The sequence below is a fragment of the Protopterus annectens genome, chromosome 4.part0, assembly GCF_019279795.1.
Source record: "Protopterus annectens isolate FY-2018-M chromosome 4.part0, PAN1.0, whole genome shotgun sequence".
NCBI lineage: Eukaryota > Metazoa > Chordata > Ceratodontiformes > Protopteridae > Protopterus > Protopterus annectens.
Window position 1 is genome coordinate 9,590,526 of NC_056733.1, and position 13,267 is coordinate 9,603,792.

General features: G+C 37.7%; 1 protein-coding gene across 1 annotated transcript in view; it reads left to right on the forward strand.

The window, feature by feature from the left end:
- LOC122799160 (uncharacterized protein C16orf96 homolog) overlaps positions 1 to 13,267 on the forward strand; it is a 791,156-nt gene that overhangs the window by 742,079 nt on the left and 35,810 nt on the right. Inside the window, exon 15 of the mRNA XM_044068046.1 lies at positions 4,733 to 4,855. Coding sequence (XP_043923981.1) covers positions 4,733 to 4,855 — 123 coding nt within the window. The remainder of the gene's footprint in view (positions 1 to 4,732; positions 4,856 to 13,267) is intronic.

Genomic DNA, 13,267 nt, shown 5'->3' on the forward strand with positions numbered 1-13,267 from the left:
CGATTTTTAAATTTGCAATATTAGAGAAGGTAGACTCTACAGTTTATCGGGTGGGAGAGATTGGAACACTAGGTTACTATATAAAGGAATTGTATAGCAATTAAGACCATATGCGTCTAGCCCACCTGCTATTAAGAATGACATTTCTATTTCTAGTGAACTAAAAAGACGGGCACAAATTGTTTAAGTTTACCACAGGAAATATGCAATGCTTTTTATGTTTTTAACTGTGTGAATACAGTTTACATGATGAATTCTGTTGAAGAAAAAATTGTTTTATTGACTGTATTACGTTAAGGTAGCTAATTTTATTGGCTGAATTAGTGGACAGAATGATATTTAAATTATGTAATCAAATTCTCAGAAATCAATGGGAAGCATGTTCTGTTCCTTTTTCTAAATTACAAAAGTGTACTTTACAGAAAAAATACAGACAAAGAAATACAAGTTTGGCATTTCAGATACTCACTACAGTAGTATAAAATAAATGTTGGAGAAAAGCCAGGGCCGATCTGTTCTTTATCTATAATAGTAGTGAGACTGTTAGCCTTAGCCTAATCTCACAATTTCTTAAAGTCACATTGTGTCAGTCCATGAGTGTATATCTCAAGAAGCAAGCCAGTTTCATGGCAAACATTAAACTCCAAGTACTACCCAACGAGATTGTCATTGTCGAATTTTACAGAGTGGTGAGTGCACTTATCAATTGCAAGTACCATTGAATTGATAAGTCACGGGATCAAAATCACAGGTAAGGAGTGTGGGTGAAGTAGCCAAGCCCTGCCCCTGCAAAGGCACTTGCATCTTGATTTTTCAGGCTGGATGGGTATTATTAATGTGTCATTGTAACACAGAATTGTAAGTAAATGTTGGATTGTGTAAATGATGTTGAGTTTCAGATCTGCATTTAGTTATAGATAAGCATGTCACTTACTTACATGTACTGCTGCTGGTTACGTCACTTAAGGTTACATCACTTACCTAAGTGTACTGCTGCTGGTTATGTCACTTACTTAAGTGTACTGCTGTTGGTTATATCATTTACTTAAGTGTACTGCTGCTAGTTACGTAACTTACTTAAGTGTACTGCTGCTAGTTACATAAGTTACTTAAGTGTACTACTGCTGGTTACATCACTTACTTAAGGTTACATCACTTACTTAAGTGTACTGCTGCTGGTTATGTCACTTACTTAAGTGTACTGCTGTTGGTTACATCATTTACTTAAGTGTACTGCTGCTAGTTACATAAGTTACTTAAGTGTACTGCTGCTGGTTACATCACTTACTTAAGGTTACATCACTTACTTAAGTGTACTGCTGCTGGTTATGTCACTTACTTAAGTGTACTGCTGTTGGTTACATCATTTACTTAAGTGTACTGCTGCTAGTTACGTACCTTACCTAAGTGTACTGCTGCTGGTTATGTCACTTCCTTAAGTGTACTGCTGTTGGTTACATCATTTACTTAAGTGTACTGCTGCTAGTTACGTAACTTACTTAAGTGTACTGCTGCTGGTTACATCACTTACTTAAGTGTACTGCTGTTGGTTACATGATTTACTTAAGTGTACTGCTGCTAGTTACATAAGTTACTTAAGTGTACTGCTGCTAGTTACGTACCTTACCTAAGTGTACTGCTGCTGGTTATGTCACTTACTTAAGTGTACTGCTGTTGGTTACATCATTTACTTAAGTGTACTGCTGCTAGTTACGTACCTTACCTAAGTGTACTGCTGCTGGTTATGTCACTTACTTAAGTGTACTGCTGTTGGTTACATCATTTACTTAAGTGTACTGCTGCTAGTTACATAAGTTACTTAAGTGTACTGCTGCTGGTTACATCACTTACTTAAGTGTACTGCTGCTGGTTACATCACTTACTTAAGTGTACTGCTGTTGGTTACATGATTTACTTAAGTGTACTGCTGCTGGTTACATCACTTACTTAAGTGTACTTCTGTTGGTTACATGATTTACTTAAGTGTACTGCTGCTGGTTACATCACTTACTTAAGTGTACTGCTGCTGGTTATGTCACTTACTTAAGTGTACTGCTGCTAGTTACGTAACTTACTTAAGTGTACTGCTGCTAGTTACATAAGTTACTTAAGTGTACTGCTGCTGGTTACATCACTTACTTAAGGTTACATCACTTACTTAAGTGTACTGCTACTGCTTTAGTAAGTAGACAATGTTTCAATGTGGGGAATATGAGTTGGAGAGGAATAGTACAGCTTGTATATTGAGACATAGTGGAATAATAGCAGTTACGTGCTATTTGCGAAGTTAAACTGTGCTTGCTTTGAATCATTGGCTTTAACAGTCATTCTTGTTACAGTTAGGGGATTTGTAGGTTGTTTTTAAAATATGCAGTTTGATAGAGCGAGGGCTGTGTGACATATCTTGAAGTGGAGTGGCAGGTTGCTCTGTGTGATTTAGCCCATTAGGTAGTACATTAGTTGGTGAGAAGTTTGTGTTATTCACTTCTGTAGTGTGGTCCTATGTGTGTTGTGAGAAGTGCATGCAAGTTTTGTTTGGTGTTCTTATGGTTATAATGTGTGGCATTATACAATGAGTGCTCAGTACTGGTGTATGTGTACAGCAATGTTTTTTTCATTTATATTTGAATTACTGATATATGTGTGTATGAACATACACACACACACACACACACACACACACACACACACACACACACACACACACACACACACACACACACTTTAAAGTTTGTACATTTATGAAGTAATAATAATAGCAAAAAATGCTTCCTGAGTATCTCTGTAATTCATGTTGCATGCATGCAGTGTTTCTATTGCTGTAACCTTAATAACAATATCAGATCTTTTTTTTTCTCCTTATATGATAAAATCAGTGCTCTAAGGATGAAAAGGCAGATGTGCAGTGCAGTTCAAAAAATGGATGTTCACCCACATACTTTCTGAACTGCATTTTATCCATTGATTCATTCATTCATTGTATTGCTGTCATGCACACAAAAAGCTTCATCTTGGCTGAATGAAATCAACACATGCTCCATCCTGGATAAAACCAACAGCTGATCTCCTCTGAAGCATTGTGTGTGTCTTATCTGAACTTTAAAGAAGCTTGGTGACTGCCCACCAGTCTGCAGTGTAATTACCATGACAGCAGTCCTGGTCAGTGACAGCACTGAAACAAATAACTCATGAAAACAGCTGCCAGACATTAAATAAAAATAAATCAACACCCCAACTGTTTGCAAACCTTGCTTCTTTTCCTTCATGTCTTTTTTCCCTGTTGCTCTAGTTGGAAACAAGGTAAAAACAAACACCTATCTTTTTCAGTCAGCATCTAGAGAAGCTAAGGCTAGTAGGGAAAAAATGACATGAAGGAAAACTTAGCTTCTCTACATGCTGACTGAAAAAGATTAAGTCTTCAATTTTACCTTGTTTCCAACTAGAGCAGCAGGTAACTGATAAAGAAGAGGAAAGAGGCAAGCAAACAATGGATGCTACTTGGCACTGATCTTGGGGTGCTTTCCTAGCCAAATTAAACCCCAGTAGTATGTAGCATGCTGTAGGATCAATGCGTTAAAACTCTTCTGTCTCCATCATCAGCATACCTGATCACAGTCTGATGTGTTTTAACTTCTGCTAGCATATTATGGGGGTCTCTTTCACTGTGATGCTTAATAGTTTACTGTCTATTGAAAATGTTTGTATCGAATAATTTCTCTTATGTATGCTTATTATGTTTTTTTTCCATTATTATTTTTCTTATAAAGTGTATTTCATTGTATGTATAGACTGTAACCCACTGACACTGTTAACACTAAAATTGTTAAACTGTGGAGCTTTTCTCCCTGAGCCTCTGCTGAAAAAGGGCTACTTAGCTCAGTCAGACTAACCCGGTCAACAAATGTAAAATAAATAATAATAGTGTTGCTACCAGAACAGGAGTAAATTACATCTCTAATACTACCATATGAGTATCTTGAAGCTCAGCAATGAAATAATATGCCCGTTGTTATGCATTTTGTGTGTGTACACGTGTGTGTGTGTGTGTGTGTGTGTGTAGGTGCCATTACTTTATGTCAGATTTGGCACATAGGGAACATTTGTGATTGTTGGGAGCAAAGTTTAAAGCAAAATTTGAACATGGTATCCATGATTCCAAGCTGATAAACTGTGTAACTGTCACTGTACATTTTACAGCATTTCTATGGTTCTTGAGCTGGGAACTGCTAACCATTATGCTGAAAGCATGCTTTGAAAAAGCTATGAAATTATGAAGTTGTAATTTACTAGCCTTCTTTGCTCCCCAGAGTAAGACATTGAACCTACTGCAAGAGTCACACATCCCAGCACATTACAGATAGAACAGAACTTCTTAAAGGCACACACACACACACACACACACACACACACACACACACACACACACACACACACACACACACACACACACACACACACACACACACACACACACACACACACACACACACACACACACACACACACACACACAGTTCATCTTCATACACCTGTCTTTTCTGCCTCCTTCTCCCTCTACTTTCTGCCACATCACAACTACAGTTTTCATTCTCACATTTCATCCAGAAGTCCTTTCCATACTACCCTACTCTTCTTAAAGGATGTGCCTCTGTGTAAAAGTGTTTCTTTACTAGTATGGCTTAGGAAGTGTTACAGCATATGTGTGATTAAACCATATTTTGATATTTTACAGTTTTACCTCCTAAAACCAAAGTGAACCCTTCCAACTCATCAATCTGCAAATCCACTTCCCTAGACCCTGACAGTCCACCAGCTCGTCCTCAAAGTGCCAAAGTATCCCCTCGCAGCCGCCCAGGTAAGCATTTTGCACAGAGTAAAGGGAAGGGCATTATGTCTCGAGTTTTTCAATTATTTTGTTTTATTTTATTTAATTGTATTTTGATAAGCATGTCCAGTTGAATTGTAGACTTTTTTTATGATAGGCCTAGGAAGAAAAGTTCCACATAATACAAATACAAAAAGAAGTAACAATCTCAAGCACAATATTTTTTGGACATCATGTGTATAAGTAATTAGCAAGATGAGAACTTGAAATATAGCAAAAAAACAGATTGTATAAGACACAAACAATAACAAAATAACAAACAACAGTATGCATACCAGTGTCTGAAGCACAGAATATTTTTTACAAAAACAGCATTGTCAGGCTATGAGTCAAATGATTCTCCTTTTTATATATGCACTTTGACCAGGTTGATATAATGACTATAAAAAGATTTTTTGGAGATATAAATACTGCTTTCATGAAAGGAAGTGATTTGATGTGGAACCCATATACCTCATACAATGACACAGAGGGCTAAAGCCCTTTTCGTAACCAGGCAACTGGAGTTCACATAGCAACTCATGTGCTGGAAGACCTATGGAAGAACCGGGTGGAGGAGGGTGAGAAATTAATGGCTCATGTTAGCTGGCAGCCATTTGTTTCTGTGCATCCCAGTCTGGGAAAATGTGATCTTGGCTTTCCTAAGCCACTGATGATAGACCTTGGGAACATGTATGTGGAGCATGCACAGATCAGGAAAGGGCACAGATAGCCCCTGTGGTGAGATGGGGACTCATGTCAGCCAGCAAGAGTAGGGCCAAAGCCTTAAAATATATGCCTCCATAGCATGCAGCCAGTTTGATGCAGTTCACAGATTGGGAAGGAGGTCACATAGAGCCACAGCCAGGGACAGACAAGGAAAGATCTCTATAGGCCCACGTTCTGAGGAGAAAACCATCTTGATCTGACCATTAGGATGAAGGCACACCTCATTCACAGCTGGTGTGTAGATGATGTTGCACAGATAGAAGCATAAAGCACCCTCATAGCTGCCTGGATGATGGTCTCCTTCCCCCAACCCCGGATGACTCTTGCTTCTATGTTGTAAATACCTAGTATAATAGAACCAATGGGCTCAAATCCCATTTAGTGTGGTTTAATGGTTGATAGATATGGGGCAAAACCATAAAGGAAAAAAAATTCTGGTGCGGCTAATACAGTTCCAGAATGAGTTACTGCAGTAGGAGTTGCAGCTTCTTACCATTTTAATGAAGTGGTTATCCATTTATCTGACATTCAGCAAGGGGTGATACCTCTTTGTGAAGTGTTGAGATGAGTAAGAAATATTGGGAGTTTGTGGACTGTTAGGCATTATTTGACAGAGAACAATGAAGCTTGTGTGTAAATGATGACCTTCTGAGGGATAGTAGTAAATCACAGTGGTGTATACTGGGTGAAAATCCAAGTAGGAATTTTGCATATTTATGGTATTTTTTCTAGCTTTGTCAGGAGACAGGATAACAGACCAGTATAAATGACGCAGCCATACATTGTCCGAGGTGTAAAAGAGAAGATAAAGGTTTTGCTTGTGATGTCGGAGTATTGACCTAGAATAAACTTCTTAGTAGCTAACTGCAATGTTTTTTTTTTATGTTACATTAATTTGGCTTTAAAATGAAAGTGCAGCATCAGGTATAAATGCTAAGCTTTGTATTTTATGAGTGTGGGGAAGGTTGTCAACAGTCATACTGATTTAGAGCTCAGGAAAATTGTTCTAATTATAGTGACTGCAACAAAGCAATATGGCGTTAATTGTGGTTGTGTTGAAAAAGAGGTGGGACTCACTAAGCCATTTCAAAAATAGTGACAAATCTGGATGTAGTTGGTTACCTGCTAGTTCCTGATTACTTGTTAAATAAAGAACAGCAGAGTCATCAACCGAATCACAAAGAGGTTACCAGATTAGCCAGGGGAAGATAACATACAAGCTAAAGGGTAGGAGTACTAGGACTGAGCCTGGTAGAGTATCTTTATCACTTATAAACTCATTGAAGAGCTCCTGTCATAAAGTATCTCAGAGCTGATATTGTTTCATTAATCAGATTAGGGTTTGCCCCTTCTCCTGAGCTGCGCCAGTAATTGGTGCATCATTATTACTTCTCTGTAGGTACCTCCTTCAGCAGCCAGGCTAATAGTGAAACTCAGTTCATCTGGGTCAAAATAAGGACCTTCTCCTTCTTCAACAACAAGGCTGACTATATACGCTAACTTTCTTCATTGGAATCCAATGTTTCCAGCACCAGATGAGGATTGTGAGATTGTTAAATTCAGAAGGAGAAAGGGAGGGTGGAGTGTTATTTCCTGGTCACATGAGATTATTAGTTATAGGTTTCTAGGTTCATAGGTAAGTACTAGGCTAACTGCCCTTGTGGGATATTTTAAGCCTAGCCAATTTCCCATTTTGTGCTTGAAATGCTTATCCCATTTGGTTACAGATTAGCCTTATCCATCCCATGGTCAATAATTATATGTTACCTCTAATGAGAATAACTGGGATCATATCATAGATAATTTGAGGGAACCTATGCATGAGATGAAGCATTTTGGAGCTGTATCTGTCCATTAGTAGAATGGGGGCAGTCCTGGGGTAAATTTTCTGTTTGCTATCCATAGATCTAAGTTATGCTTGAAAATGGACAGAGATGAACTTTGTTTTATGTGGATGGGGAGTCTGTTCCATATCAGCAATATCTTCTGCAAAATATACCTGTCACTCCAAACCATTCTGTTGATGTTTCAGATGAGGTTTAGATCCATATACTCAGTATTTCTGATGCCATTTGACTGGCTGATGTGCAGTAAATCAGTAATGGGTGGGAGGATGCCTGGTATGCCAGACACAGGTCACCTCTTAGCAGTTTGCAGGATACAGAGTATAGTGACAAATTATATCTCCAAATCTATTTAGGTTATTTTGTTTGTAGCATGTCACAGTCATACTAACCCTTGATGTGATCTCTAAAGGACTCTTTTCACTTGGTTTCAGTGTTAAACAGTGTTCTAGTGAGGCCACAGTTCTACTTTTTAAGTATGTGACCAAGGTTCTATCTCATTTAGCCACAAATGCTTTCAGGATGCCCAACATGCATAGACAAGAGGTATTTTAACTCGAAAAGCCTTAACAGAAACTATGCTGTCTAGATCCCCATGAGTAGCTGGACAAAGTTAACATACTGCCTCAACCAGGGTTGGCATCTTCTGTTGTATCTGCAGTCTAAGATATGGATACACTGATTTAGAGATTTGTCATGCAAATTCTTCATATGTTGTGTGTTATGCTTTGTTGAATTTTCCTTAGTTAAAAACGGTAAATGTAAAGTGATGGTCATTAACAGAATCATCCAAGATCACAGAGAGTTGAAATTTGACAGATAAGTAGCCAGTGTGCATTTTGGTATATTTACTTTACTATTATTATTATTAATTTCTTATTGATATGGTACAGAAGAGTTGTCAACTAATTCGGAACATGAAGCTAGAGCAGATCATAAATGTCAGGTCAGGAGGCTTTAAAAATAACACAGAGAGCAGATATGGTCTAAACTCCGTGTCTGTACTGAAGCTGAATTCTCTGGAATGTTTGTAAACCATATAACATGCTAATTATTTTAGTTAGCTCATTTTGCCCATAACTAGTGATGGGTAAAGAAAAAGCAAGTTCAAACAATATTTACATATCTGTCATAAAGTATCTCAGAGTTGATATTATTTCACTAATCAGATTAGGGTATTTTCAACCACATCGATAGGTTGTCTGGGAGGAATATAAAGTCCTAGCAGTTTACAAGATTTATGGGGACCAAGTGAGATACTGACTATGACAGCCTTCCCTTGTTTATGGTAAGGTCATTGCTTTTCAAATAAGGAAAGTTAGAATGTTTATGTTTCAAGAACTAAGAAGAAAGAATTGTGTTTGTGTACTTAATTTGAGGGGGAAAAAGTAGAGCTCACTGAATCCAATGCTGAGCTTTCTTTTAATGCTCACAAGCTTTCTCTCCATACCTAGGAATTTGTCAGGTCTTGCATGAAGGGCAAAAGCTTGTCAATATTTAATAAATGGTCCACATCAGAAATAGTAAGTAGTGTTTTTGTTTTCTAGTTCTATTGTGTTGCATTGTGACGCCTTTGAAAACTACTTGACTCAGTGATTGCTTTTTTTGTTTGTTGGATTGCATGCATGCGCAGACACATGTTGCTTCACCAAGAGCTTTTCCACTGCACAGTGTGCAGATGACTACAACTACAAACAGATCTTTTGACACAGATAAGTGCAACTTCAAAAGATCTTCTCTTGCATATTGAGTACTTCTTTATATGCGTCATTACTATGCATGAGCAGTGCAGTGCAATTACAATGCATTTATCATTAATATTAATGAGGAAGCACATTGTGCAGTGAAACTGAAACCAGTTGCCAACATTTTCTTCCCTGCTAACAGTCTCTGACCATTTTTTACATTCAACAGTTGTTGTTGTTTGTCTTTCGGCTTTTTCCCGGTAAGGGGTCACCACAGCGGAACTCCAGTCTGCTAATGATTAGCAGTAGATTTTTACGAAACGCCGAGGTGCCAGCTTGACGCCCAACCTTCAACGAAGGCACGCCCATTTACGCACGCATGTCTTTCGAACGCGACCCAACCACGGGGAGGACATGCAGACTCCACACAGAAGGCACTCCCAAGCCATGCCGAGAATCGAACGGGAGAACCTCTTGCTGTGAGGTAACAACGCTACCGCCGTACCACTGTGGCATTATATTTTACATTCAACAGTACAGTTACAAATATATTTTCCACAATAAGGTAAAACATTGCAGTTTGCTTCCCTGTCATAAAAAAGGCAAAACAAAATGTCACAGCACTACTTTGTCGAGTTTGTTTCCTATCCCAATGTACATTAATACGTAATGCACAGAAAAAAGAAAGGAAACAGACATTATGGAAATTAGTATAATATATTTAATACAGCCTCAATATGCTGTTTTATGCATCCCAGTCATTTGCCTTAGAATATCACTTACCAGTAGGGTGTTTGCTCATTACATACCGCAAAAAAAAGTTTCGTTTTCCCATTATCCACAAAATAGGTTTCACAATATGAAGATTAATATCACTGAGAAGCACTATATGGCTTTCCAAATATTTAGTGCATCAGATAAATTTCTCATTCTTTCTGTATTTAACCTCTGAATTGTGCAAACACAAGAAAGGAAATTAACACTACAGCATTAATGTTAGTGCAATACCTTTGATGAAGTTTAGCTAAGAGCCACTGATGATATTTTCCCAGCTCAATGCTTACTAAATATTTACTTTGAAAACAGTGAGATAAAAATCTTTAAAACAGGAAATGACTTTTCCTAGGGTGAAAGCCCCCATACCCCCGAAACTACATATATGTATATATATATATATATATATATATATATATATATATATATATATATATATATACCATCTCCATGTTCACACCACAGTAGAGACAAAGGGGGGAAAAGTGCACTGCTTGCTCATACAATACAACACACTGCGGTGAAAATCAGCTTAAAGTAAAAATATTGCACAAAAAGCAGTCATCTAAAAAGACAGTCGTGACTCTTATGACAGCCCCTTTACAGCTTCTACATGTTGGTTTTTCAAACCTATTTTTATTTGGGTATCTCAGAGTAGTGTTTGTCAGAGAATAGCAATATGTAGCTTTCTTATTGTATACTGCACCAAATACGTTTACATTCTTTATCTACTCATAGTTTAGGTGTCATAGAATAACCCTTGTATCAATGAATAATGCTATGCAGAACTTCCATTACACAGTACACCAAATAATACACAGTACTGATTTGTGTAACCTTGTTAATAATATACAGCACAGCACTATAGTAAAGTTAGTGTCTAAGTCTAGTACTACTGCATTGTATGACCCATTAGTATTTCACAGAATAGCACTAATATTTCCCATTACACAGTGTACCACTAGTACTGCTGCGCTACTGCATTGTATGACCCATTAGTATTTCACAGAAGAGCACTAATATTTCTCAATACACAGTGTACCACTAGTACTGCTGCACTAATGGATTGTATGACCCATTAGTATTTCACAGAAGAGCAAATATTTCCCATTACACAGTGTACCACTAGCACTACTGCACTAATGGATTGTACGACTCATTAGTATTTCACAGAAGAGCACTAATACTTCTCATTACACAGTGTACCACTAGTACTACTGCACTGTATGACCCATTAGTATTTCAGAGAAGAGCACTAATATTTCCCACTACACATTGTACCACTAGTACTACTGCACTAGTGCATTGTATGACCAATTAGTAATTCACAGAAGAGCACAAATACTTCTCATTGCAGTGTACCACTAGTACTACTGCACTATAGCACTGTATGACCCATTAGTATTTCACAGAATAGCACCAATATTTCCCATCACACAGTGTACCACTAGTACTACTGCATTGTATGACCCATTAGTATTTCACAGAATAGCACTAATAATTCCCATTACAGTGTACCACTAGTACTATTGCAATACTGTATTGTATGACCCATTAGTACTTCACAGAATAGCACTAATATTTCCCATTACACAGTGTACCACTAGTATTACTGCACTACTGCATTGTATGACCCATTAGTATTTCACAGAAGAGCACTAATATTTCCCATTACACAGTGTTCCACTAGTACTACTGCACTACTGCATTATAGGACCCATTAGTATTTCACAAAATAGCACTAATATTTCCTATTACACAGTGTATCACTAGTACTGCTGCACTACTGCATTGCATGACCCATTAGTATTTCACAGAATAGCACTAATATTTCCCATTACACAGTGTACCACTAGTACTACTGCACTACGTCCTTGTATGACCCATTAGTGTTTCACAGAATAGTACTAATATTTCCCATCACACAGTGTACCACTAGCACTACTGCATTGTATGACCCATTAGTATTTCACAGAACAGCACTAATATTTCCCATTACACAGTGTACCACTAGTACTGCTGCACTACTGCATTCTATGACGTATTAGTACTTCACATAAAAGCACTAATATTTCCCATTACACACTGTACCACTAGTACTGCTTCACTAATGGATTGTATGACCCATTAGTATTTCACAGAAGAGCACTAATATTTCCCATTACACAGTGTACCACTAGTACTGCTGCACTAACTGATTGTATGACCCATTAATATTTCACAGAAGAGCACTAATATTTCCCATTAGACAGTGTACCACTAGTACTACTGCACTAATGGATTGTATGACCCATTAGAATTTCACAGAAGAGCACAATACTTCTCATTACACAGTGTATCACTAGTACTACTGCACTGTATGACCCATTAGTTTTTCAGAGAAGAGCACTAATATTTCCATTACACAGTGTACCACTAGTACTACTGCACAACTGCATTGTATGCCCCATTAGTATTTCACAGAAGAGCACTAATACTTCTCATTACACAGTGTACCATTAGTACTACTGCATTGTATGACCCATTAGTATTTCACAGAATAGCACTAATATTTCCCATTACACAGTGTACCACTAGTACTACTGCATTGTATGACCCATTAATATTTCACAGAATAGCACTAATATTTCCCATTACACAGTGTACCACTAGCACTAACACACTACTGCATTGTATGACTCATTAGTATTTCACAGAAGAGCAGTAATACTTCTCATTACACAGTGTACCACTAGTACTACTGCACTACTGCATTGTATGACCCATTAGTATTTCACAGAATAGCACTAATATTTCCCATTACAAAGTGTACCACTAGTACTGCTGCACTACTCTGTTGTATGACCCATTAGTATTTCACAGAAGAGCACTAATATTTCCTATTACACAGTGTACCACTACTGCACTAATGGACTGTATGACCCATTAGTATTTCACAAAATAGCACTAATATTTCCTATTACACAGTGTACCACTAGTACTGCTGCACTACTCTGTTGTATGACCCATTAGTATTTCACAGAAGAGCACTAATATTTCCTATTACACAGTGTACCACTACTGCACTAATGGACTGTATGACCCATTAGTATTTCACAGAAGAGCACTAATATTTCCCATTACATAGTGTACCACTAGTACTACTGCACTAATGGATTGTATGACCCACTAGTATTTCACAGAAGAGCACTAATATTTCCCATTACACAGTGGACCACTAGTACTACTGCATTAATGGATTGTATGACCCATTAGTATTTCACAGAAGAGCTAATATTTCCCATTACACAGTGTACACTAGTACTACTGCACTAATGGATTGTACGACCCATTAGTATTTCAGAGAAGAGCACTAATACTTCTCATTACAC